Source organism: Anas acuta, chromosome 9, assembly GCF_963932015.1.
Source record: "Anas acuta chromosome 9, bAnaAcu1.1, whole genome shotgun sequence".
In the NCBI taxonomy this organism is placed as follows: domain Eukaryota; kingdom Metazoa; phylum Chordata; class Aves; order Anseriformes; family Anatidae; genus Anas; species Anas acuta.
Genome location: NC_088987.1, coordinates 26,243,007 through 26,269,445, shown reverse-complemented (window position 1 = coordinate 26,269,445; position 26,439 = coordinate 26,243,007). Strand labels below are relative to the sequence as shown.

The 26,439-nt window shown below is 36.9% G+C and overlaps 2 protein-coding genes across 6 annotated transcripts in view; both read right to left on the bottom strand.

Annotated features, from left to right (window-relative positions):
- Window positions 1-26,439, bottom strand: part of CPB1 (carboxypeptidase B1) — a 73,712-nt gene that overhangs the window by 36,067 nt on the left and 11,206 nt on the right. The gene's annotated exons all lie outside the window — the stretch shown is intronic.
- AGTR1 (angiotensin II receptor type 1) overlaps window positions 9,342-26,439 on the bottom strand; it is a 28,347-nt gene continuing 11,249 nt past the window's right edge. For all 4 annotated transcript variants that reach the window (XM_068692398.1, XM_068692399.1, XM_068692395.1 and 1 more), the window contains one exon: window positions 9,342-16,317. In XM_068692398.1, the coding sequence (XP_068548499.1) occupies window positions 15,190-16,269 (1,080 nt within the window). In that variant the 5' untranslated portion in view covers window positions 16,270-16,317 and the 3' untranslated portion in view covers window positions 9,342-15,189. The remainder of the gene's footprint in view (window positions 16,318-26,439) is intronic.

Sequence of the window (26,439 nt, the reverse complement as noted above, 5' to 3'; positions counted from 1 at the left end):
GGTGTTGTCAGCACTCTTCTCATCCCAAGCCAAAACACAGCATTCCACCAGCTACTAGGAAGAAAATAAACTCTGTTCTAACTGAAACCAGGAGAGAGGAATACCATCCCAAGGAAAAAGGCAAAAAAACCTCCCAAGCTGTGCTGAGGCCAACACTGTTTCTAATAAACGGCAGTTAAGTTAGTCTGCTATTATGAACTTCTGCAAGAGTTGAGAAATCCAAAGCTGATGTCTTCTAAGTTAATTATTCCATCAGTTAACCCTCTGCCTCAGAAGGTGCCTTCTAAACCACCAGAAAATTCCTCACAGGTTTGCTAGTCCATCAGTTTGATTCCCAAATGGAAAATCTCTGTCATTCCTGATATCTGGCTGAGCTACCTGTTCTTAAAAATTTTGAGTACTAGAGATGCTACATTTTGCTTTCACAGGTGCTATAAAAAGAAATGATAATCTCTTTAAAAAAAAGAAAAAAAATCTGTTTATGAATGGATAAAGGAGGTTGATCTTTGAAATATGGAAACCAAGCCTGGTTACTAGTTTATACAGGCGACCAGTAAATGGCTAAGGAATGTAGCTATAAATACCCAATTTTACTTGGCTCAAGAGTTTCATCACTAGGCCAAAGCCAGACCGTGCTGCCCATCATTTCCCTGTGTGGCTTTTTAATGCATTCTAGAGGAGAAGCCTTTGGTTTATCCTGAATCACCTTAAATCTCCAACTAAACTCAAGCCCAGGTGAGACTGAGTCTTAAAAAGCAGCTAGATGTTAAAACATGACTGATTTTTTTCTGTCAATCCCAACCAAAGCAGGGCCTTTTTTTTGAATTCCAAGGTATGATTTAGGTGTTCATGTGGGATGCAACCCTGGTGCTAGCTAAATTTGTGTGGAAAATTTCTATATCCCAGCCTCCTCCATGGTCAACTTCTGGCTCCCAAGACCACTACCCAAGTAATTTCAGATTTGACAACATATTTCTTTCAGGGTCAAGCCCAATGAGGGGCAGCACGACCAAACATAAGCCATCAGTCTGTGGGTCAGGTCTGAACCCAGGGGGCCTGTCCTGGTTTCAGTTAGAACAGAATTAATTTTCTTCCTAGTAGCTGGTGGAATGCTGTGTTTTGGCTTAGGATGAGAAGAGCGCTGATAACACCCCGATGCTTTAATTGTTGCAGAGCAGTGCTTATACTAAGCCAAGGACATCTCAGCCTTTTGCTCTGTCCTGCCAACGGGCAGGCTGGGGGTGCAGTAAGAGCTGGGAGGGGACAGACCCAGGACAGGTGACCCAAACTAGCCAAAGGGGTATTCCATACCATCTGACGTCATGCTAAACAATATATAGGGGTGGCTAGCCGGGGGGTGGGGGCCGGACTGCTCGGGGTTAGGCTGGGCACCGGTCAGCGAGTGGTGAGCAATTGCATTGTGCATCACTTGTTTGTACATATTATTATTACTTTCCTATTATCACCATTGTATTATTATTATTATTATTGTTATTATTATTTTTGTTATTATTATTTTCCTGTCTTATTAAACTGTCTTTATCTCAACTCACGGGCTTCGCTTTCCATTTCTCTCCCCCGTCCCAGAGAGGGAGGGGGGAGGGTGAGTGAATGGCTGCGTGGTGTTTAGCTGCCGGCCGGGTTAAACCACGACAGGGCCCATGCTCAGGAAGGACTGGAAAATGGTATCCTTCATTTTTGGCTTAGATTAGGACAGGTGGCCTCAGGCTGGACTGAAATGTGATGCCAGGTGGGACTGGTCTGGTTAAGGCCCATAAGTGCCCTCAGGGCACTGAGACTGCTCCCTCAGGAGCAAGGCAGTTCCTTCAGAGTGCACCTAAGTCCTGTCAAGAGCAGTATGGGAGGGTGCAGTGCCTACCTCGCTCCTCTCTTTCCTCTTGATGGGGTACCTCTTTTGGGGCTGGGTCTTCCCCAACCCTGATTTGAAAGGAAAACAAGATATTTAGGCTGTAGAGAGGGAAAGACTTGTGTAACTGCCTTCCCCTTTGGCCAGCAACTTGTACCAGGTTCCAGGACTAATGCCGCAGGTGTGCCAGCCATTGGCGCACAGCGTTGAGACTCTGCTGCTGGCTTAGGCAAACTGTTAATTTGGTGAATTTTGGTGTGACAGAATTAAAAAGATCTCCTTGCCCTTTGTGCTGGCTTAAATGAAGTAAATGTTTTACTGGTTGATGTCCTAATGAGAGTGCGAATCTGACATCTGTGAGTTGTGTTTGGTCCTGGGAACGTGAGCTCTTCCAGCAGTGAAGTTACACTGTGGCTCGGTTTATCTGTGCATCTGTAAGAATTTATATTGTGAGGATTAGGTTGGTTTGGTTGGGAAAGAAAGCACACGGCCAAATTCTGATCTCAGTTGCACGTGTGCAGCTCCCAAGGCAGCAGGGCTTCATCCTTGCTCAGCACATGGCCTAATGAGGTCTTGCATGATTCAAATAACATGGATGGCACACTAGAGGGCCAGAAAACAACTGTTCTCTGTTTTGTTTTGCTCTCTGCACTGCAGCATCTGTTTTGCTTCATCATTTTTAAAAAGAAAACCACAAATATTTTGCACTAGGGAGCTGAAATATATATATATATATATATATATATATATATATATTTTTTTTTGGGGGGGGGGGGAATAGTCATTCTTCTGGTGTCTAAAGTCCTTGTGTTTGGAGTCGAGCATTAATTTACAGATTGTCTCTCATTGTTTTGTTCTCAGCTCAGGAAATCCTATGGGGTATTGTCCCTCAGGAAATAACATGGAATGATGTCTTAGCATGATTTATTTTTTTTTGTGCATCTAACGTTGCATAGTATCCTCTTTCACAGCAGTATTTGTATTTCTTGGAAAAACTGGCAAACGGGAGTATTTAACATCTTGTCAATGAAAATTTAAATGATTGAGACTTTGTGGATGCACTTGATACTGACGTGAGGGGTGTGATGTAATAAACAATCTTAAAGGGCTGTGGTCAAAAGATTATGTTATGTTGCTTCCATCTTAAAACATCTGCCTGAGAGAAAATGTTTTCTAGCAAATAGAATACTGCATGCATAAACAGGGAAGAGTTAGCCTGAGTCTAGTCTTACTATTTCTTAAGTACTTTGTGTAGCTGTAGTATTTTCCTTGCATTCATTCCTTGCTTCTTGCATGTTTCATTTGATAGATGACGGTGCTTGCAAAGAAATTTTAGTTATCCCTTCTGTTTCTCATATTCTTGAGGTTACAGGTAAAGGTTTAAAAATTATCTATCAAAAAGCGTATTTAAACTGGTGATGTTTATGTAAAAAGAAATCTTCAAAGGTACATGTTATGACCTCGAAGTTATGGCTGGGTAGGTTCTCAGGTAAGTTCAGATACTTTTGTAATAAGAAATTCTTTTTTATATGTGGTTTTCTAACAGCTCAGTGGTTTTAATATATATGAAGCATGATATGGTTAAGATGTGATGTCTTGTTTCTGCGTTTCTCAATACAGTAAGCTGGCATTTATTTATTGTTTATCCAGCATCACAAATGTAAAAATGAACTCACTGAGTAAGTTCATGGACTCTTTCTGCACAACACTGCATTTTAAAATTGGGCATAACAAGAAGTTCAAAAACAAAGCAAAGGAAGTGGGTGAAAATGTGATTTGGAGGAGTACTGGGAATTTGTAGATTAGATAAAAACGATTGCTTGAGTTTCTTAGAGGAAAAAAAAAAATTGTTTGCCTGGGATGCAACCTTGACTAAATGTCGAAGTTCTGAACTGAACAAATCCTGGCAGTCAAGTTGAGAAGCTCATGAGATTAGCCTCATGTTAGTATGTTAGTGGAAGATCAGCATACCACCAGCAATAGACCTAGACAATAGTATTGAGAGCAGGGCATTCATGAGAGCAGGGGCTATGTTGTATGGAGGACAGCTGGCTCTGTAATGACCATGAGTGGCACCACGTGTGCCCTAACACATGGTCTCTTTGCTTTGGTGCATCTCCCTTACAACTCCATGCTCTCACCTGGAAGACCAGAACAGGAAAATCCTGCTACTTTGTACGTTATCAGTGGCAGAAGCACAGGCTGAAGAAGGTTGCCTCTTCTGGCCAGAGAAAGCAGCCTGCAATGCTTAACAGTATGACAGATGGCTCTGCTTGGGTGGCATGGGGACTGTTGCATTTCTGCCTGGCCAGTGTTAATGGTGGGCTTGGAAGTGGTGTTTGGAGTAAGCTGTTGTCTGTCTAAAGCTTTGAGCCACTTTCAGATGGATTAAGGTTATGACTGAAGCCTTCAAAATTTAGTGAACTCGTGATGAAATCAAAGCCAAGATTGTAATGGCATTAGAGAATACCAAGACACAGGGCCTTCTTTGGGAAGCAGTAGTAGCAACAACAAAATGGTTGTTCCTGGGTCAAGAGAAGAATAGATTATTTGGAAAGGCATGTGAAGAGGAGAACAAAGAGACCATGGATATGTTTTCTCTAAATGAGAAAACAATTGTAATAAATGCAAACCTAAACAAAAATACAGTCTATTTCTCAATATTGCTTTTCTACATTAAGCAGTCGAACAAAGCAGGGTGTTGCAATCTAGCAGTCAAGTTGCTGTAGGGATACAATTATATATATTTTTAAGTAGTTTGACTGGAAAAAGACATGGTCTGTGTGGTGATATCTGAAACATGGTCTCTGCTATGAGGAATTGTAAATACTCTGTTCTATGTAAATCTTGTTGTATGCTCTTAATCTAATAGTCATAGAACAAGAAATCTTGAATAGAAGTAATTTTTAGCTATTATGGGAAAGCTTTTGTTTATTTGTTTACCTAATGGTATTACAGTTTTTGCTGAAATGTCTGAAAGACTTGATGTAGGCTTTATAACAATAAATTATTCTTATAACATTTATCTTTTTCGGTATTTCTGACTGAATTTATTAAAATAGTGTTGCAATTCCTTATTATTTTCCCTAATAATTCCTTGAATGATATATATCTTCCACTTTTGTACAGCATTATGTAAGTAGTGGGTACTGAAGTGCATATTATTACTTTAAAAACTCTGGGTGACAAGAATTAATTACAATTCTAAATTATTCCATAAATCTATTTTACAGTGGGAGCTTTAGTGAAATGCTGGCACTGGGTAATTAGCTGGTGTTAATCTCTGTCTCTGGTTTTGGGTAGTCCAAAGAAGATTTGATATTTCCTTTCCTGCAATAAATAAAAACAGTTTCCAAACTGTCAGAAAATAACAGTAGTTCTTAAGGGCTAATCATTACCAGCCTTTGTCATGGGGTTGTAATTGTTTCATGAATTCTGCTACAATCAGGGAAAAGTATGCTTAAGTGCCAATAAAAGTTTTCATGCTGCTTTGATTTCCTCCTGCCTCATCTTCCTCCTCCCAATTTATGGCTTTGTTCTGCTGTCTCTGTTACTAAGCAACACTGTACATGGTGTTCATGCAAATTACTGCAAATTTTCTGATAGTGAGGCAGAATAACACCAGGTTAATTTCCTGATTAATATATGCTATGAAGACGCCCACTATAGAAGATTCATAGCATAAGGATTTTTTTTGTTACCTTTTAAGTTGTCTTGTCTGTATCTATTACAACACTTCCAAGTATCTATTTGGACCAAATTCTTGCTTCCATCATTTTGACTCTGTTTTGTGTGGAGCAACCCAGCTGATTGCACGGTGTATATGCTGTGATGATGCAAGTAGCTTTCTTGTGGCTGCATGCTATATTTTGATCCATATGCAGGAGGAGATGAAGTGATTGTTCAGGTGCTGTTTTTGCTCTGCTTTTGAAATTAAAGGTGCATATGAGATTCTTAAAACCGAGAGTTGTCTTTTCATTCAAGCTAGTGGCAAAAATCCAGCTGACATAATGTGAATGGGTTTCAACCGGTGTTCATGCTTGTGTGATCAATTTATTTTGCACACCATGGTACCACTCCCATAGCAAAGCTCTTGTGCATCACAGGTGACCGCATGTTTTTCTCTTTTTCAATAATCTTAAAAATGCAAAGTCTCGTTTAACAGACTAGCAGTTATAATCATGCCCAATGACTATTACAGCAATACAGTTTTAGATGGAAATAAAGCAAGCAGATTGTAGTACTGCATTATAGAAATCTTCAGAGCAGTTTTCAGACTGTCATGTTTGCTTGCTAGAACTGTGACAGGATTATGGCTCATGTTTCCAGAACTGCTTTCACTTCACTTATCTAAATCAAAGGCCAGGCTTGCTATTAGAAGTTGGAATTTGAAAATTTAAGTGTAGAATATTAGAGGGTTTAAAGTGCACTTAAAAGCATGTTTGCAACTTTGATTACTGTAAAGCCTGAAGATTTATACTTTTCAAATTGCCTGAGGTAATATCAAGCCTCCAGACAACTTCTGCATAGATAGGTTCCTGATTTAAAATGTGCCCATTTTTAGTGCAGTGAAAGTAATAGTGTGTAATGCAGCTCTAGGAACTACATTTGCATTGACCCGTCTTCAAATGTTTCTAGTTCTGTTTTACTTCTTCCCCTCAGCTTAAAATACATCTACTGTTACTTCTCCTTCAGAGGCATTCTGAAGGAGAATGAAACGTTGTAATGCTTGTCAGCAAGATGCCCTCAAATGCATGTACAATAGTACAATGGACCAGAAAAATAGTTTATTTTTTTAAAGTAATCATATTAAAAGTTTAGTCATAAATTGCAATTCAAAATTTGTGCATAACAATGTTTGAATTTTTTAACTTGTGTCGTCCCCCCTCACCCCCTTTTTGTCAGAGAGCTTCTGAGAGAATTGCACTGTGCTTTTGGAAAATCAAGTATTTCCCAAATTTAAAGCATATAGAGAAAGTCTTAGATTCCCCTCTTTTCTCTGAAAACATGCATTTGAAAACAGCATAGGATCAATACGGATATGTAGCACATTCTTTGTACTGTCATGTGTATTCTTCTTCATTGCTGTGGTGAATGTAACAGCTACACATGAATTTTCTCTGTATTAGGAGACCAGACTGTAGAGAAAGCAACAGTTAAGTGTAGATATGGTTAATTAACAGGGCTTGGCTAAAACCTTAAAACCTTAAACAAGCGCATATTTGCAGCCTGCTGGAGCGCACGTGGTGTGTGCTGGATGGCAGTCAGTGTTATAATGCACTACAGCAAACACTGCAGGTATGTCACTGTAAGTGAAATTTAGGGATGACCCTACCTACAGCAGTTTTTTCAGGATGCCATTGCCTCTACGGAGTTATTGATGAGTGAACTTTATTTGTGGTGGGTGAAACTAGACTTAACATGTGCTGAGCATGCTGTTACTCGGTACAAGTGCAAGTGTTGTTGTTGCTTGTAGCTGGAAGCTGTGGAGCTCTGCAGTGTTGATCAGCTTCTCCTTTGACATAGGTGGATCATCAATCAAAAGATGTGACAGGAGAGATAAAGGCATATTTCGTCATGGAATAGCCTTGTCAAAATATTTGAATTAGCTTGGTAGAAAACTTAGCCTTCAGACAGCTCCAAGATAAGCAGTGAAGTGTAAAGAAAAAATTTTATCTTGCAGGTTAAGTTTGCAATCTTCCTTTGGGCTGGAGGTAAGAGGTTAAAATTGGAATATGCTTTTTAAATGTACTGCATACTTTTCTGGAGTCTTGACAGTATCATGGTTGAGTGCCCCGTTTATATCCAGCACCTATTTGTGGGTCACAACAAGGAATATTGATGTTGTTTTGGAGCCAGTCTACTCAGCTGCTGAAGCATATGGGATATCCACATTAGCAGTTAAGCCCCACAGGAAAACTGAAATTAGATGCTGTAAGAGAGCACAGGTAAAAGAATTGTAGGAGCATAACCCTTGACAGAATATTATCTAGATTCAAGCAATAAGTACAATGTAATTTTCCAGTAAGTGTTTTAAAGTTTTCTTTAATTAACGGGAATTGATTCACAAGCCTTGATCAAAACAAAATCACATTACAACTTCAGAATTTTTAGGTGGTGAGTTGTAGGACAATGTTTGTTTTCACTAGGAATCCAGTGTTCTTGTCAGACCCTGCACTTTGTTCTGCTACTGATGTTGGGAAGTAAAGCTAAAAACACATTTACTTTTTGGTCTGATGAAAAACAAAACTTGGAAGAAACAATCTAACCATATTCTGTGAAGATTAATTTGAACCAATGCTGTTAAATGTATTTTAGATTAATTTTTCCAATATTTCAAAATATCATCATTCTGATGTAGGTGTTTGTGGCAAATGATTTACTTTGTTTTGCAAAATTCAGTGAGAGAAAAACCTGTCTGAAGTTTGCAAAATCTTTCTAAAACAGAGCATTGCATATCTGCTGTTCACTCTCATATAAAATGTACAGATGATGTTATAGAAAGCTATCATAAATAAACAGAGAAATTCAAGAATAACAGAAATACTATTTGGCTGTATTTATCAGGCACATGCTGCAGTGTATAACAGTCTAGTATATAAATAATGCCTTTGTGTGTGCTGCTTTATACTTCCATTTAGAGTAATCATATCACAAAAAACAGGCTTAACATTAACAGTTCTCTAGTAGGTTAAATTACATCTCATGTACCTTTATTTTTATCCTTGCTTTGAAAGGTATCCTGCAAATTATAGACATTCTCTAATTTTATAGGTGCTTTTATACAAGAAGGGGCTTTGAGTCTTCGAATTTTTACTGTGCTTGGAGGTTTTTTAATAGTGCCAAACTGAATTTTTACAAAAGCTTCAAAAAAGTGCTAATTGAATAAAAACTTGTTAAAACAATGTTATTGTAGATCATATAGTATTTAACTCTTCAGCAAAATTAAATATATATATAGTACTACTATAATATATGTAATATTGTTGTGAAATTATTTTAATTTTTTTTGGTTTCTGTTCTTTTGTGTTTGTATGTTCTGCTGAGCCTGAGGAAGAGTTCAGCCTAGGTAGGCTAAGCTGATGTAAATTTATATGTGGTACATTGTCTGCCTTTCCCGGTACAGTTATTTGATGAGCATCCAGTGTATAATTTGTATAATTTAACTTTTTTTTTTTACTTTTTTTTCTTTTTTTTTTTTTTTTTTTTTTTAATGAGAGAGAAATCAATAGTAGCAAATCAACTAATGTCTTAAATGATACCTATACATTCATTGACTTGAAACATTTCTGGTTGTTCATTCAATTTCATAAAAATAACCAAGTTTACATTTGCTTGATAGTATCAGTGGGAAGTGCTTGAACACACAGAGGGTGGGTGTTCTTCAGTCAGTTTTGTGTAAGCTCCCAACATCAAAGCCTTTCAGTATTTTCCTTTCTGCTGTTTTTATTTTCTTATTTTTAATGATATAAGGTTTTTTTTGTTTTTTTTTGTTTGTTTATTTCATGGCATTTTTAGTTTTTATTTTTAATTTAACTGCAAGATGAAAATATCCTTGCAGTCTTTTTGTTTGTTCAGTAACAGTCTTTGCTTCCCACTCTGTTCTAACAAACTTTTGCTCTCTGATTCTAAAGCTCCAAGGGACTCTATGTCTCTGTGTATGAATATCTTGTCTTGCACTAGGGTCTGTGCTTTATTGCAACCTCACAGCACTGCCAATATATAAAGCTAAGTAATAATTAAAATACATGGAAAATCAGTTTTTCAGTAAATAAGTTATAAGAAATTTATAGGTCTGGCCCATAACTCTACTTTTTTTTTTTTTTTTTTTTTTTTTTTCCTCCTGGTGTGTGACAGTATAAAAATCTGAGGTGGCATTTACTAGGGATATGCAAAATTAAATTCAGTTTATTTTTCATACAAATTCAAAGTGGAAATGTGATCCATTCTGCTGTTCTTTTAACAAAACAACAACAAAACCCACACCAAAACAAGAGTCCCCCTCTTATGCTCAAACCTGATCCTGTTTCTGCTGAAGCCACTGGGACATCTACACAGAACACAATGTGGCACTGCTTGGAAACACCAAAGCTTGTTCTAAAGACCAATTATTCATAATTTAATATGACTTTATATTTGACTCAGTATTCTAAAGTCTGTCCCTATAGTTTAATTTATCTTCTAAAATGTGAAGCCTAGATTCTGCTTTAAGCTCTAAGCTGTATATAGCAAAATGAGCAATTTGCTGAATATTCAGTTCAAGGAAACTTCATTAATTAAGCCGGTCCTTGAAAACACAAGCCAATTCCTGATCCCCTATTGTGTGTGTGCCTGATTTCTGGAGTTAGCTGGTGCTATGTGGGTATCCTATCCAGAATGAATTATGGACACAACATGTTCAGGCTGGAGTTTAGGGGGAGCTGGCTTAGATTTTAGATTACAAGGAATGAGGAACAGTGGTATAAAGTATTACAGCATTCAACAGAAATACTTTGGTAAGAATGACATTGCCTAAGATATAGCCATAGATACACTGATATACTGGAGAACTTACAATAATACAGAAACATCTCTCTTTTCTTTGAGTGGACTAATACAGCAGCGGAGATGGATTTCACAAACACATAATCTATTGATGATATATGTTTTTGGTAATGCTTCAGACAACAAAAGTTCTTATAACAGTAGTAGCCTTTTTACAATATAAAGATAGTTCTATTGAAGTAGAAAACGTTGACATCTGCCACTTCATAGATTCTGACTGCACAAAAATATTTAAATGAAAATAATATCTAGTTCCTGCTACTTTATTTATCAGGTGTTTTTAAAGCCGAAAACCATAGCACTAGCCCACTAAAAAGACTTGCACAATCATGTTCTCAAACATTATCTGTACCTCTTTCTTCAGTGTCTAGCCATATCTGCCGAACTTGTTAGTGACAATGGGCTTGACAGCCCTGTGGTTAGCACTGAGGATTTGTTAATTCAGCCTTGGTAGCGAGGTTACTGATGAAATGGACTTGATGATTGATAGAACAACCTCACTGCTTCTTGCTAGCTGGTGGGATGATGTGCTGGCCAAGCCTGTAATGGAGGAGAGCAGAGCTGTCTTACCCTGCTCACAAGGTCAGGGTTTTGTGGTTCGGTATGTTCTGAACTGAGCAGGAGGTACTAAAGAAACTTAAGAGCCTCTCAAAACTTTCTGGAAGTTTTTAATACTTAACTGAAAGACCTATTTACATGCAACACTAAGTATTTCCAAAATGGGCAAGTTCCTTTCTAGGCCATTCCCATGCCATTCCCCCTCAATATGTGTTTGTTCTTTCCATGGCAAGCTTCTCTGTGGGAACACTTGTACTTCAGTGTACTGAAAAAAAGAGGCCAGTAAGATAAATCATTGCTGAAGCTATGCAAGCAAGCCCAAACCTGGGAATCCTCCTATATTCTCTGCATATTCTCTGCTTCTGTCACAGGTCCAAGCTGATGATCATCTAAACAGCAGTTCTGGTAAAGGAAAGGACTCTTGGCCTAGTATGTACTCTGAAACATCTTGATTAACTGTATAAACATAAAATAATTATTGAGCTGAGAAGCCAAATGAATCCCCACTGTGTCTGTAATGGTTTTGTTTGAATTCAGGTTAACCAGTGCAGATTATATTGTGTGATTTCAGATAGGCATGTAACGTGGAAGTGAGTAGAGTGTGAAACATGAGTCATATAAAGCACAATTGCACAATAAATAGAAATAAATATTCTGCATGTATGTGTCAAACATAATGCAATCTAACTATTATTCTGCCAGCAGAAAGTATGCATTCAGATAAGTCAGCAGCCTGTAACAGTGATAGCTCAGGAGGAGTGATTCCTGGATTTAGGGCTATAGGCTGTCCCCATTAATACTGGCTTGAGTTCCTCAAACCAGGAAAGTACAGGGGCAGACTAAAAGTTTGTCAAGCATTTTACTTTGGTTACCCTGAGAAGGAAAAGTGCTTAGGATACTTGTTTAAACTAACATCCTGTTGCATCTTATTTAACTTTGTGTTCTTTAAGATAGTGGGCATTTGTTCTAAAGTACATATAACTAGTTCTTATTTTGGTATGGAATTAAAAGGGGTCAGTCTAAAGTTCCCCCAAAATGGTAGTCGTACAGGGCTAGATCTCATTTCTTCCTGCTCTCTTGGCAAGGGGTAGGTTCTTTGGCCTTCTCCTTCCTCCCCCTTGGTGGCCAGAGGCACAACAGACTTTTATCTAGTCTATGCCTCTTGCATGCTGGAGGTCAGAATAATTCAAAGTAGTTCAATGGGAGGCTGTGACTAGAAGGGCTTGATAACACTGACACTGCTGTGTGCCCCATACACAGGTTTCCAGCAAAATATTTTAAGCAAGAAGGTGGGCAGGGGGAGTGTGGGGCTCAGCAACTAGGTGTTTGTCAGCACTTGTGTTGACGGCAGCTGGATGGGTGAAGAAAATGGTGTGCCTGAGCTGAGGAGTAAGGCTAGCATCAACTAGCTCTTAGTCTGGGGCTCTGTGGGGTTGGCTGAATCTACAGGATCTGGCTGTACACAGTAACTGTGCCATGATCCAGAGGAGTTTGTTCTGCTGCTGCCCAGTTAGAGTTGCTAGAAGATTTTATCTCTGGTTTTATGTGGTTTTTAATACCTATCACTTTGTGGGGGTTTTTGTTTGTTTTAGGAAATGCTAAACTAGGACCCACTATCCTTGTCAGCTGATGATCATTCTCTTACCCTTTAGAACATTTTTTTCCCCCCAATCTTATTTGTTGCCTATCAATCCAAGGTTGGTCTTCTATTCAAAGCACACCAGCTGCAATCCTTTCCTGCCTTTCCTGGAGTAGCTCAGCCAGATGTGCATGCTCCTGCTTTTTCCCATGACACAGGTAGGCACAGGTGGCACCAACAGCTAGGATACAGAGTCTCTGAAACATGCAGGATTTGGCCCGAAGTGGTCAAAATCACCAACCAAACTTTTTTGCTCTATTTTTCAATGCAATACAGTCATAGAATATCATAGAATCATAGAATATCCTGAGTTGGAAGGGACCCTTAAGGATCATTTTTATCATTTGTGGTCACTACTGATTCTGCTGCTTTTTCTTCCTGGTGATAAGTGAGTCCTTTCAGTTAAATACTTAGTTATCACTTATACAAATGTGCTTTGTTTTTTCTACTGAACTATCTATTGTAGTATGGGATACTGGTGACCAAAGGGATCAGCAGGTGGTGAGGAAATGCCAGCTTAGCCCCTTCCCAAATACAAGATCATCTGTCCAGGAGGCAGTTACTTCTACAGTAGTCTTGCCATAGGTAAGGATCTCCAGATCTTTCAAGCAGCAGGAAAATACTGCTGTTTTTCCTATAGCAACTTTTAAGACGAACAATTTTGTGGCTGCATCCAGCAGGTGGCAAGCACAGCACACTGAATTATGTCTGAGAAAGAGTTACTTCTGGAACTGGAGGCTCCTGACTCAGTTTGACATACGTATATGTGTATATGAACAAAATGTTATACAGATGATGGCAAGCTCTGTTAGTCCCACATCAGCTTACTGAGCGCTAGGGCAGTGTTGCTGCTCTGGATGCTATTTATAATGCATGTGACTTATATTCTTTTTGAATGGCTGCCTCACATGCATGTGTAAGGATATAAGCTAAATAGAGAGTATTGTATGTGAGAACAATTTACCTGTCTCATTAAATGTCACATTCAGGTTTCATTTTTTTTTTTTTTTTAATACTAGCTTTCAATTAAATAAACCTCCAAAGAAAGAGCATTTTCTAAATATACAGCTTTAGAAGTTTTACTGAACTCACAGTATCTTGTGACATTTAAGTAGAAAATGGAAAATCCAGCCACTTGCTAGCTAAGCCACATTAAATATAATTATAAATATTGCAAATTCTTGAGGGTCATATATTTGCTTACATGACATGTAAAATTCTGGATTTTTTCTTAAGCTTTGTTATGTTGAAAAGCATTTATGAGCTCGTGTATCTCTGAAGAAAATAAATGGGAGTGAATCAAGAGCAAATATGAAAAGGATATATAAGGATATCATTAGCTGGAACTTCTTACAATGCTTAACGCCTTTTCCCCTTCATTTGTATGGAGAGTTTGAGCCAGACTTTTGTTCTGATTTATGTAGTATGCTCCTCATTCCAAGATCTGTTTTATATAAATGGAGAGTAATTAAGTAAAAGTCAATAATGAAGTTTGGTCTCCGTTGTTTAGTGATATGATTAAAAGCATTATTTGTTAAACCATAATATAATAATTGTCACACTTCTGCTTGTCAGTCTGAGTTTAAAAGCCCAGAATTTGAAAAACAGAGTGGATTTCATTAGCTGGTACTTTTAGAGTACTCTGGATATTTTACAAAAATAATTTGAAAGTTTCTGATCACCTTTGTCTCAGAACTCACGTTTCAAATAGTTTTTGACTTAATGACTAAAATTATGCTCCATAAATAATTTTCTTCAGAGTCAGCATGGCATATTATTGAGAAAGGTGAGTAAACCCCATTCATGTGTCTGTGTGTATATATGTTACTACTATAAAAATACACACTGGGATAAAAACACTTATGAAACAACATTTGAAATCTATAAGTAGGAGTATAAATCTAAAAATGTATTTCTTCTATACTTAATAAATAAACCTGCTTTTTATTGCATATATTATGAACTTTTGTTATTTTTAAATGAGAAATAGTGGCACTAATTAGAATGAGACCAGTTTCAAGGTCCTGAAATTTCCATTTGTGTTTAAAGTTGGGCCTGTAGATACAGCATATATTTGAAAAACAAGTTATAATATAACTCTGATATATAACTCATGTTTTAAAAAAAAAAAAAAAAAAAAAAAAGAAAAAGAAAAGAAAGAAAGCCAAGCCGTTTAGCTCTCAACTCCTGGAACAAAACTTGGAATAGCTCATTTGTAAAACAGGTCCTTCATAATTCATGTAACTTACAAAAGCTTTTCCTTTAAGTTCAGAGATCTTTTTAGTTTTATCTACCCTTGTTTTGTAGTTCTGCGCAAATGGCAGGATGCTGACAAACTCTGGTGTGCCTGTCTGTCATACACATTGCTTTCAACAAAGATAAACAAAATGAAAATCAGGCAGTCCTCCACATACTCTAAAATAGAAGGCCACTGCTAAATCTTTTCAGTGTGATTTCTCTGAGGTGATTCAATGTTTCAGTAATGAGTAGTAAGCTGTGATGTTTGTGACTGCAGATGAATTTTGTCATTCTTGCTGCTTTGTTCACAAGGTTGTTCAAAAAAGTATATTATAAAACCGCATCACTTGGTTTCGAGAGACCCAGCAGCCTTTTTAGTGGGCAAGTGGATATTTTCTGGTGGTCTGTAGGAAAGGGAGCTCATCTTCGTTGTTAGACTGGGATGTGTGCTGACATTTGGTGGAATGTATTTTATTAGCTGAAGAAAGTATTTTTTAAAATTTTTTCCAAAGAAAACATAAAAAAAAGGATTCAAACAGTTGTTAAAGTAAGCAATGCAAATAGTGAAGGGCATAGCTGTATCCACAATATCAGTGATTTTGCAGTCTGTTATTACATGTAATTGAATTAATACATCAAGAAAAGTGAATACTTGATGAGGAATCCAGGAAAAGAAAAAGAAAAATACTATCGCCACAATCATCTTAAAGATATCATCATTTCTGGTCTTATTTCTTTGAATCTGATATGCCTTCTTTAGGGTTTTCCAAATTAAGGTGTAGCTTGTTAATATGATTAGAAAAGGAATTAAAAATCCCAGCAAATTTTTGGATAAGCCTAGCCCAACCCGAAGTGTTGTATTATTGTTGTCATACCGAAAACCACAGACTGTCATATTCAAGTTCTCGGCAAAGAATATATTACGGTGAATGATGACGGGCAAACTGGCCACACCAGCAAGAAGCCAGATGGCGATGCAAGTTATTCTGGCAACAAACATGGTACGCCGGATTCGTGACTTCACTGGATGTACTATGGCCAGGTAGCGGTCAATACTAAGGCATGTGAGTAGGAACACGCTGGCGTACAAGTTGAAACTTATTCCTGCAGATGCTAGCTTGCATAAACAATTGCCGAATGGCCACTGGTACTCCATGGCCGTGTAGGCTGCCCAGAGTGGCAGAGTTATTAAAAAACACAAGTCAGCAAGTGCCAAGTTTAGCAGAAAGATGCTGGCCACTGTTTTCAGTTTCATGTAGCAGTAAATGACAATAACAACTAGGCTGTTCCCAAATATGCCTATGATGAAGATGATACTGTAAACAGTTGGAACCATAATGTAGATGTAACTGTGCCTTCCTGAAATGGGACAGTCGACGTGGATTCTTTTAACGGTTTCTTCGGTAGGATAGTTTGGGACCATCTTGATCTCTTGTACACTTGTTTCAGGGAAACAATGTGAAGTTCACACCTACAGGGCAAAGGTAAAGAGGGAGGAAAAAGTAATTCATAAGGTATTTAGTTATTTAAAAAAAATTCAATTAAATATCAAGATTTTCTGTTTAACTAGAGATATAATTCAGTGTAATAAATTCAATTTCTGATTAATAAGTTATGGAAGAGTAAGAAAACTTTTCGTTAACAGACTGCTACCTATGGCTTTCAGTTGAAAACTGGATTATAGGCCCAATTGCTAATCAGTACTCCTCCTGAAAAACTTTTAATGGAAAGCAATGAAAATGTTTTTTTTTGCCCTCTTTATTTTTGTTCACAAAAGTTTTTTTGTTCACAAAAGCCACACAGTATGATCTACTTATGTTTTTTCTTTTTTTTCCCATGGATGCATCTTATGGCTAATGCTACCAGTATTTCATACTGTTTCTTGATTTTTATAATTCCTGGGCCGTATCCTGCTCCCATTTTCTGTGTAATCACAATTCCCTTCCAAAAACATGAGGATATGTTTCTCTTTCTAGATCTGAATAGAAGCAGTAATCAAGTTCTAAATCTGAAAGTTGTGAACTTGCAGTTCATTCCCTGTGGAGTTCTACCCTAACACCACAGATATCAGCTGGCTTAATTACGAAGCATGTGTTTGTCTGGAACTTGCATTGTCTGGATTCAGAAATTCATGCCACACAATTCTGTTGGATCATTTTTGTTTGGAATGCAGGCAGATGGAACCAGTAGACACAAAATTAACCAAGTTTCCTTCACTTTGCTTTTCTTCTGATATGGCATGAAAGACCAGATTATTCATGACGGTCTTGATACAATGCCTATAGCAGGAGCTTTATCAGTGACTCTGTAGGGAGTTGGAAGTGAGCCATTGTTCACAAGTGCAGTATGTAACAGTTCAGTAGTTAAATAAATAAATCCCAAACCAGTCCAAGGCAAACAGCATACTGATTCTCAGATCACAAAAACCAAGGGGAATTTTTTTTTTGTATACCAGGTGTCATATGGGGGGCCAAGTTTAAATATTTTCAAAACTGATTTCTATTTTAATGTAGGCTTTGTGGAATAAAACAGAGGTAATAATGTTAGGAGTTCGGTGTACATTGTTAGATTATTTTTTAATGTAAATGAAAGCCAACAAACTTCTTTCAATTACTTAATAAGTTTACAGTTCAAAATACAACTAGTTAATGAACATATGTTGTAACAGAGACCCAAAGTACCAAACGAATGTACAGTTATCTAGGTTATTTTTTTCCATAGATAGGTGCTATATCTCATGAGCAAAGTTATTCGGATATCTCAGAAACTACACTTAAGCATTAAGATGTTGCATTAACAAAATAAATGAATACAGATTCATTTTTTTTTAATACAAATTAGTTTTTTTTTTCAACCAACCAACCTCCCCCAAAAACCTTTTTAAAGTTTTAATAGGAAAGTGAAGCATAGAGTCACCTCAGCAAAGTCCACATAGGAAGCCTGTAGAAAAGCCAGGGACCAAACTCAGAACAGGGGTTGCAGTCAGTACCTTTTGAGCAAAGTATCCCTGTGGCTCTCACTTTATTATCTTTTAAGATTTTATATTAACGTTTATTATCAAAATCATTATATTCATTATATTTCTATAATTTATAATTATAATTTTATATACAACTCACATTATATATCAATATATTTAATAATAATATAAAATTATTATTATATGATGTTATATAATATATAAATATATATACTCGATATAATTTAGAAATATATTTTTATATTTATTATATTATTATTGTTTCTGTCTTATTTTATGTTCGATTATTAGGTTTGCATTAGTTAGCTGATTCATTTCAATTAAGCTAACAGTGCAATTTCAAGATGTAGGTTCTTGCTAATTCTATCAGAATTGGAATATCTAGTTAACTGCAACCAGTGACAAACCTTTTGTCAAGATACGCAGTGCAACACCTCCCAACATCTCCAATTCATTATGTGAATTTGTCTTGTTTCCTTGGTTGGTGAAGATGGCTCAATATGACATCAGCGATTTTAACCATGTTTAAGACATTAAAAAGTCAAGCAAATGCATCTCACAAAAACAAATGTGTGCCATTCTGATCATGTGTGGCAGTGTAATGCGTCCTGAGCTCAACTTCCTGCTTTCAAACTGTGCCAAATCTAGAGTAGTTGGTGTTTGCCTCTGTGGAATGTCATGCTGCCTGCAGGACAGGGAGAGACAACATAAAAAGTTTGCAAGATCAAGAAATTCTCATATCTCAACTGGTAGATTCCACAATGCAATATTTGCCTTGCTGCAAAGGTGCTGTGTGGTTTATTCACTATAGAAGCCTTTGCTCACTTATATTCCCATTGAGATAATGGCCAAAGTAAGTAGTAAGAAACCAAAACGAAGTCTCCACCAAGAACATGAGCATTGCAAGCCAGACATGCGGTAAAGTAGACCAGGGCGCAGTTAAGGCTGAGCAAGAAATTTCTCCATGACTGTGGTTATACACATTTTATACAAAGCAGGAATTTCTGTATGAGAAGTACTGATGTGTTTGAAAATGTTGCAACTGAAATTGTGCACATTGGTAATACCATTTAAAGCATCTGAAATGACCTGAGTTAATATAATGATAATTGGATCATTTGAAGGCTGATACACAAGGAGCTTTTTCCAAGAGGTTTGAATTGATGTGATTGTGAATTGTATGTCAACATCCATCTCAAACCATATTATCTGGAGAGCAGCAAATCCCTGTTGTATGCTACTGTCCTGTGACCTTTTATCTACTTTTAATTACGATGATTATAAGAAGTCACTGATCGTGAACTGATTCAGACTGCTCTACCAACTATTATTTATCTTTCTGTTCATCGCTGCTTTTGGGTGAGCATGCATCTTAATAAAACTGTCTACTGAAACAAGGAATGCTGGGTCTGTGCAAGTTAAAAAGCACTCTGCCTGGTGAAAGATAAGATCACACTGACCATGGCTTTCTGTGAGAACTTGATCAGATATCAGGTACACAGATGTCCCAAGTCAATTTTTAAACAAATATTTGTTTTGCATACTTGCTTTGACAGACTAAGTAAACTCTGATTGACCAACCCTGCCACAGTTTAGCCACCCTGCCATTAGGTAATGTGTTTTTTTCCTTCTGATGGTAGGTGGATTATTTGCTTTTCTTACAAATGAGAAGATACTTCTGTTTGAGGATGATGCATTCTAATTTTATAAGATTATTACACAGGTAGAAGAGAGGCTGTGAAATGTTTGGAATCATACATTCAATATATTAACTATGTTCACTTCCTTCTTGTGCCATAAGCTTTTTTCCTTTATCTTGGGAGTTTAGCTCCCCTCCCCTTCCTAATTTCTTGCATTTTATTTTTCTAATTGTTGAGAAACTAATGATACCTCCCAAATGTCTCATCTCACTACATTTTTTATACCCAACAGAACAACCCCCTTTATCACCACTGCCTTAATACCAGTCCTATACCTACTTCAGACTCTCCCCTGCATGGGTTCTTGAGCACTACTACTGCTCACCTGGCAGTAGATTATATTCCACAAATGGCCTGCATCAAATGGAGAAGGAGTCTGTTCAGAGAAAGAATTACTGTTTAACAAATATGGATTTAGAAGATAAATGAATATAAACGTACTGACTGCAGTTCCTGTCTGAGCAAATATTCTGGTAGAAAACCTGTGCTCATGCAATTATAAAACCATGCTCCAGAACTGAAGGAAGAAATACTCTTTGGGAGCCCCGTGGCTGCTGTCACTTGTATGTAGATTCCCAGTGGAATGGCAAAGCTGAGCTTGCTGCACTCCCTAGTCCAGTGGCTCCAAACCAGTCTCATAAGTGAAATCTGTTCACTGCAGCATATGCCTGTTGCCAGTCTGTTCCCAAGGTGTCACGTAGCAGCTCAAGACAGAAATGTTTTAATTTCTTTAATTTGGAGATGCCCTTATCCTGTGGTTTTGATGGTGTGCTAGAACAGCACTACATTCTCAGGTTTCTCAAAGTGAATGTTCCAGCCTCACTTTCACTGAAATTGTAAATATGAAAAAGTATTTTTAGTCCACAGTTGATATGTGAAATGAGGAGGGTGAGAGCAATGCAAACACTTGGGCAAACAAAGGCAAACAAAGGCTGGTAATTCAAGCTAGTGTGGCCTTGCTGTGTGCATAGGCCTCCTGTCATCACTGCCTCTATCTTCCACAGAGGTCATCTGACTTCATGGTAAATGACAATAAATCAAAACATTACTGAAATGGAACTGCATTGGCAGTATAGAACTGGAACACTGCCAGTGCATTGGTTCATGAGCAACAAGAACAGAAAGCAAGCTTCAAAAGATTCTTATTAGTAACTGTCAAGTTGGCTGTTGCTTTTGCAATTTTGGATCAAAAGGTGGTTTGATATGAGAACAAGTAGAATTTACAGGACCTTGTAATTGGCTGTGCGTTTTCTTTGAATAGCTGTCCTATTCAGTCTTGCATAAAGGAACAATCAGTCTGAAATTGCTGTCAATTTTGTGGTGTTTTGTTTTGGTAATCTTCTGAGTCACAGTACTGTGTTTAACTTTTTGCTTCAGAAGTATGCTCTGAATATACAGTATTAGCTTTATAAATGTGTATTTTTATGACCTATGCTAATATATTTCCAAATAACTATATTATACTCAATTATTACTCTCACTTATTCCATAAGCTAAGTGGAGCCTTATCCATATTCATGTGTTTCACAGGAGTGGGGCCCTGATCTGAAATAAATTTTAATTAACTTATGCTTGGCTTACCCTATGCTAACATGCAGCAGTTAAATGTTTTCAGCAATTAATTATTTTAACTATTACAACTAAGAATCATGTAGAAGCGAGGTGTACTAGCGTTTTCTTGCCAGTCTTAAGGTGCAGAACTGTACATATATTTTAAAAAATTACTAAAAATATTTATATTTTTTAATTCTGTAACCTATATGTGGATTCTTTGTATCTTCCCCTTGCAGGAGTTGGAGCTGGTCACCTTCATTCATGCTAGCTCTATAGAAATGGCAAATAAACCACCTGTGATCTTTCTAGGATATAGTCCTACTGCATCAAAACTCTAAATTGGGTATTACTTATTTTGTGCTAGCAGAGGACTAGTTATTGCTGTCTCATAAACACGAACTATTTATGTACTCTGACCTTCTCTGTAAGAATTCTCTGTATTTGTTTCTTTGAGAATACTTCAAAAGTCTGTCCTTCTACGTTATGGCTTTCATAACTTATGCTGAAAAGAATAACATCTCTTCCATTTTCATAGGCTACTCCCATTATTTTCCCTTCACTTCCCAAGTAGCTTTCAACTCTGCAACTTTTTCCTCTGGAAACATCAATGCTTGAAGAATGACTGAACAGTGCAATTGGGCTTATTTTGAATGTTGTTTTTTTTTTTTTTTTTGAGTGGTTGGGGGGGGTGTAAAGGAAAATGACACAGTTCAGCATGGTGATATTTAAATTGAAGTTTCATGAGTATAATATATATTTCCACCACTAGAGGTCTGTATTTCCTATTTAAAAATAGGATTATTATTTCATAATGAAATGTCATCACTTTCCACAGTATCACTTTCCTTCAAGATTATTTCTTTAAAATGCAATGCAAGACAAAATACCCATCATAAACATCTGCATTTATGTAAAGTATAATATACCAGTGTGAGCCATTTTAAATTTATTTTAGTATCTACTTGCTTATGTCTAATTTCCTTTATGCTGGTATGCTTCTGTTTTTTCAGACCTTGACTCTGATTTATGCACTAGTAAGTTATGGAGCAAGGTCCTGATGCTTGAGTTTTTCAGATATATGCAGCTTAAACTCTAAAGGGTTTAAGCCAAAATAAGAAAAAATATGTTTACAGGGAGAGTGGATATATAGTTTACCTAAACAGTGTAGATTTTAAAAAAAGTGGCACATACCCATAGATAATTTTTTAAACTCTGCCTGTTATTAAACATGCAACTCTTTCTTTTTTTTTTTTTTAATTTTTTCCCCTCAAGTATCACACAGGTTATTATTTAAAGTAATTCTAAGTTAACTTGACTCCAATATGTATTTTCCTATTTAGTGGAAGATGTTTTTATTGATGAAAATGCTGCTTCAGAACTACTTTTGATTTTAGATGAAATGGCAATGTGAGTCTACAGTTTGGTGATTTTTAGACCTTCTGCAGTATATATTTAAGAAATTGTAAGCAATGTCACAATTTGAAAACGTATCTTTCTCCCCAGTCATACATACACGCAGACTTTCTGTTTTTGCTATACAGCTAGGCATGTTTTTACCCCTTTGGACACTCAGGATGTGATGATGGTTCTGCTTCAAATGATTTATTTAGCTAACCATTCCTCTAATGCTGGCAAATATATTTTGATCCAGATAGAGAAGAAAGGTTATTAGTGTTGTGATGACATATTTATTTTATTGAAACTAGTAGATGAGCAAAGAAGAACTGAAAAGTTGATATTAACTGTATTATCTTGTGCCAGATAAGTAGAAATACTCAGTGTCTTGTTCTATATTCATGTGCAATGGGTTATACAGTGTCAGGCAACTTAAGGGATGTTTGGAAAAAACACTATACAAGCCTATGAGGGTTATATCTTGAAGTTTCTAAAAGCAGAAGCATCTAGAGAGAATTAAAGTGATACAGAGCACTACCATGCAGTGAGCCAGATTTAAAATGCATAATTAATGAAAATAATCTTTCAGTTGCACATTTTAGCACTGAGTGTTAGAAATGCACGTGGCAAACAGTGTTATAGGTGAAATGCCACCTCTAAAACACCAGTTTATGTCACTGTGGAGTTATGAATAAAAAACTTCTGAATACTTTTTTTCTTTGTAGACATTTTCCTGCAGTTACACTATTTGAAGACAATACTTAGCTGTAGAAAGTAAGCTGTTCTTCAGCATGTAGAACCCATGAAATTCTTTAAGACCTCAATTAATTGAGGTTCCATTCCCGCCATGCTGGTAATTGAGTTACCGAGAGCATCTCCAGACCACTTCTGCTTAGAAAGAGAACAACTTGGAGTGGCTTTCAGTTATCCTAGTCATCTGCAGGAGACTGGCTCGGCACCAAGGCCAGTCTTGTTATTGCAGCCTCTGTTCTTAGGGGGCGCTGAAAGTCTTCTGTTAATCCCCAAGATTTTGGAGAGAGTTGAGAAAGCTGTCCTATCCTGCTAGGAGTGGAAGAGATCTGCACTAGTTTTTGGATACTCTGACCCAGTTCAGCTTGTTAAAATTGAAAGTCTAGATGCAAAGCCCATGGGTGTAAGGGGAAACTTGCTGAAAGAAGCAGGCAAGTGGATCGTGCCTTGAATGAAGAGCAATCCAAGTGCTAGAAAACTCTTTTAAACAGAAAAATGTTGGCTTCGGAAAAGCAACATCTCTATTAAAGCTTAGTAGTATTACTGAATGCTTAATAATACTACAATGTAATACATGAGAAACTTTCTGCATGCTCTTTCCAACAACATGCAGTGTAATAATATCACAGTTAGAATTCCATTTGCTGATGGAGCAGTGAAAGCTTGGACAAGTTTTTGCCTGTACTTTTGTAGTACTTGCAGAGTTCAGGAACATTGGAAATACTTATTTATGCTATGTAGCTCTTTGGCCAAAGTTAATGCTACCTATTCCCTCCATCTTTTTTTTTTTTTTTTTTTTTTTCCCAGAAGTTGGGAAGTTGACATATATATTTCTATGAAAATTTATTCACAGATGTTACTGACAAGGAAGGATGCTTAACCTCACTAGTTTCTCAACCTCATTAGAGTTTAGTGGTTTAGTAAGTGCTGGTGTGGCAATGGTTAGGTTATTTTGTACAAAAGTTTGTTGACTGATCCCCAGATCGCTCATTCTGGCTAGCCAAAAGTAAGCTGTCAGGAAGTATTTTAGTTTATAGGTTTCATTTTCCACATCTTCTAGGTACGTGCTTAGCAGTAAACATTTTCTGGGAGCTTTTTCCTGTAAACACACATAATTTAGTTTGCTGTTAAGCAGAGGAAAACCATCCTTGGGTTTAATAAATGAAGAACTGGATTCGACAACACTGAAAGACTAACATGCAGTGTATTCATCTAATCTCTTGAAGAATATTGATCAGATGGTGGCATAATAGATCACTGTTTCTGGTTTGACTGTGTACCTCTGGGTATCTTAAAATTTTTCATGTAATTTTCTGGTCTCTTTCTTCTTTATTCATCTTCAATATACTCATCATCAATAGAGCAAACTCTATTTCATTCTTTGAACAAGACTGTAAGAGTGTGTTTAAAACTCTCTGGTGTTTAGTATGTCGTTAGGTATTATATATCCTTAGGAGATGTAAATATAAAATTATCCATGCAGCAGTAACTTAAAACTGAAAAAATAAATAAACTGATAGAGTGAAATAAACGTCTACCTTAAGAGTTCTAGTTCAGTACTTAAACTAAACATCAAAAGGTTAAGCTTCAGAAAAAATGTCTGAAAGGTGAATCTCTACATGATATCCCCATGTCCCAGTCATGGGACAGACACTTGTTCTGTCTTGATATAAATGAAGATCTTTTCTCATGTAGGTTACTAAACCTGTAGCTGAATTTCTTTTTAAATATAAGAAATTCACTGTTAAAACAGAAGGTAGTCACTCTTCTTGTTTTTACCACAGGGTAAAGAATTGCCTCTTTGTCTAATAAACACCAAAGACAACTGGATATATTGGCTCTTTGAAATGAGGGTATTACCTATAATTATCAATCAGCATGGAGTTTTGCACCTCTGTTCTAGCCATTAGCTTTATCAGAAAGGAAGAGTAGTGCCCTCCTAGGAGAGAAAAATGATCTGTGAGTAGTAGGCTAACCTAAAGGCTGTTTATCAGGGACCTACCAGTTCCTCCCTTTTTTAACCATTTACTGCATAGTGCCCAAAAAGGAAAAAAATATATATATTTCAGATCAAGGTAATACTAGAACTTCTACAGTTTTCAATATCAACATGAAAAGATTTTTTTGAAGGGCAACATAACATAAGGTACTGTTTTATTATAAACATACAGCTAACTGTACATTCATAATTTCAAATCTGATGCCTCATTATGCAGTATCTTTAGGGTATTTTGAAGTACCCAAAAGAGTCCATAGTTAAGAAGAATGAAGCCATCAAGTCCCAGAACGAATAAAAGTGATATTAGTTTGAGCTGTGAAAGGTTACGTACTGCACGGTTACTTTCTCCAAATGATAGTAAATGAGTGGATTAACACATTTCCTTTATTGCAGCTGGAATTGCCTATATAAAATATAGTGTGCCCCATGTGATTATTTTTAATAAAAGATGGAAATCAAATTCAGGTTTGCCAAGAGCAAGTGAAATCATTTGACGAATTTTAAGTTACTATTCTGATAGCTTAGTTCCACAGAATAAGTTTTAAAGGATTTTTTAATTGCATAGCAGTGCATGTCCTACGCAAATGTAGCTTCTGGACACCTAAACACACACCTGAAATTTCTGTTAGCACATTATTTCCATGGAGAATGAACTATAAACTGCTATGGTGAACTCCTCCAATCTGAGGAGTAAGGGAGTTTATATTAATTCTGGCCTACATCCAAATCTGTATTTCAGCTTGATGTTAAAAAGGCTAAGTAGAAACAGGGTGGTGGGAAACTTACTGAAGTAAAAGGCACTGCTGAAAACCCTTATTATGCCCTCTTCTAATAGAACAGAGACCAGGTATCACACGGGAGATACCTCACCTGTTTTCAAATCACACATAAAATCATGATTGGACTTACTGGGTATTTAATATACCTGTTTCTGTCTTAAAAGCTATGGGGTACTCTTCACTCAAGCTTGCGGGTACCTTCATCAGGTACAGCATTAACTACCACTCTTCCTTTCCACCTTGCAGCAGAAATACTGTGGTGGTTCACAGCACAAAGGGCTTAATAAGGAGCTACAAGACATTTTCCATGCTCTTGGGAGTATCATCAGCCTCTGGTTGTTCTTATTTCTTGCTAGAGTGAATGTCTTTGTGCATCCAACACTGAAAGACTTCTTAGTTTCACTGTCAAGATCTTAGTATCTGCAAATGGTTTCAC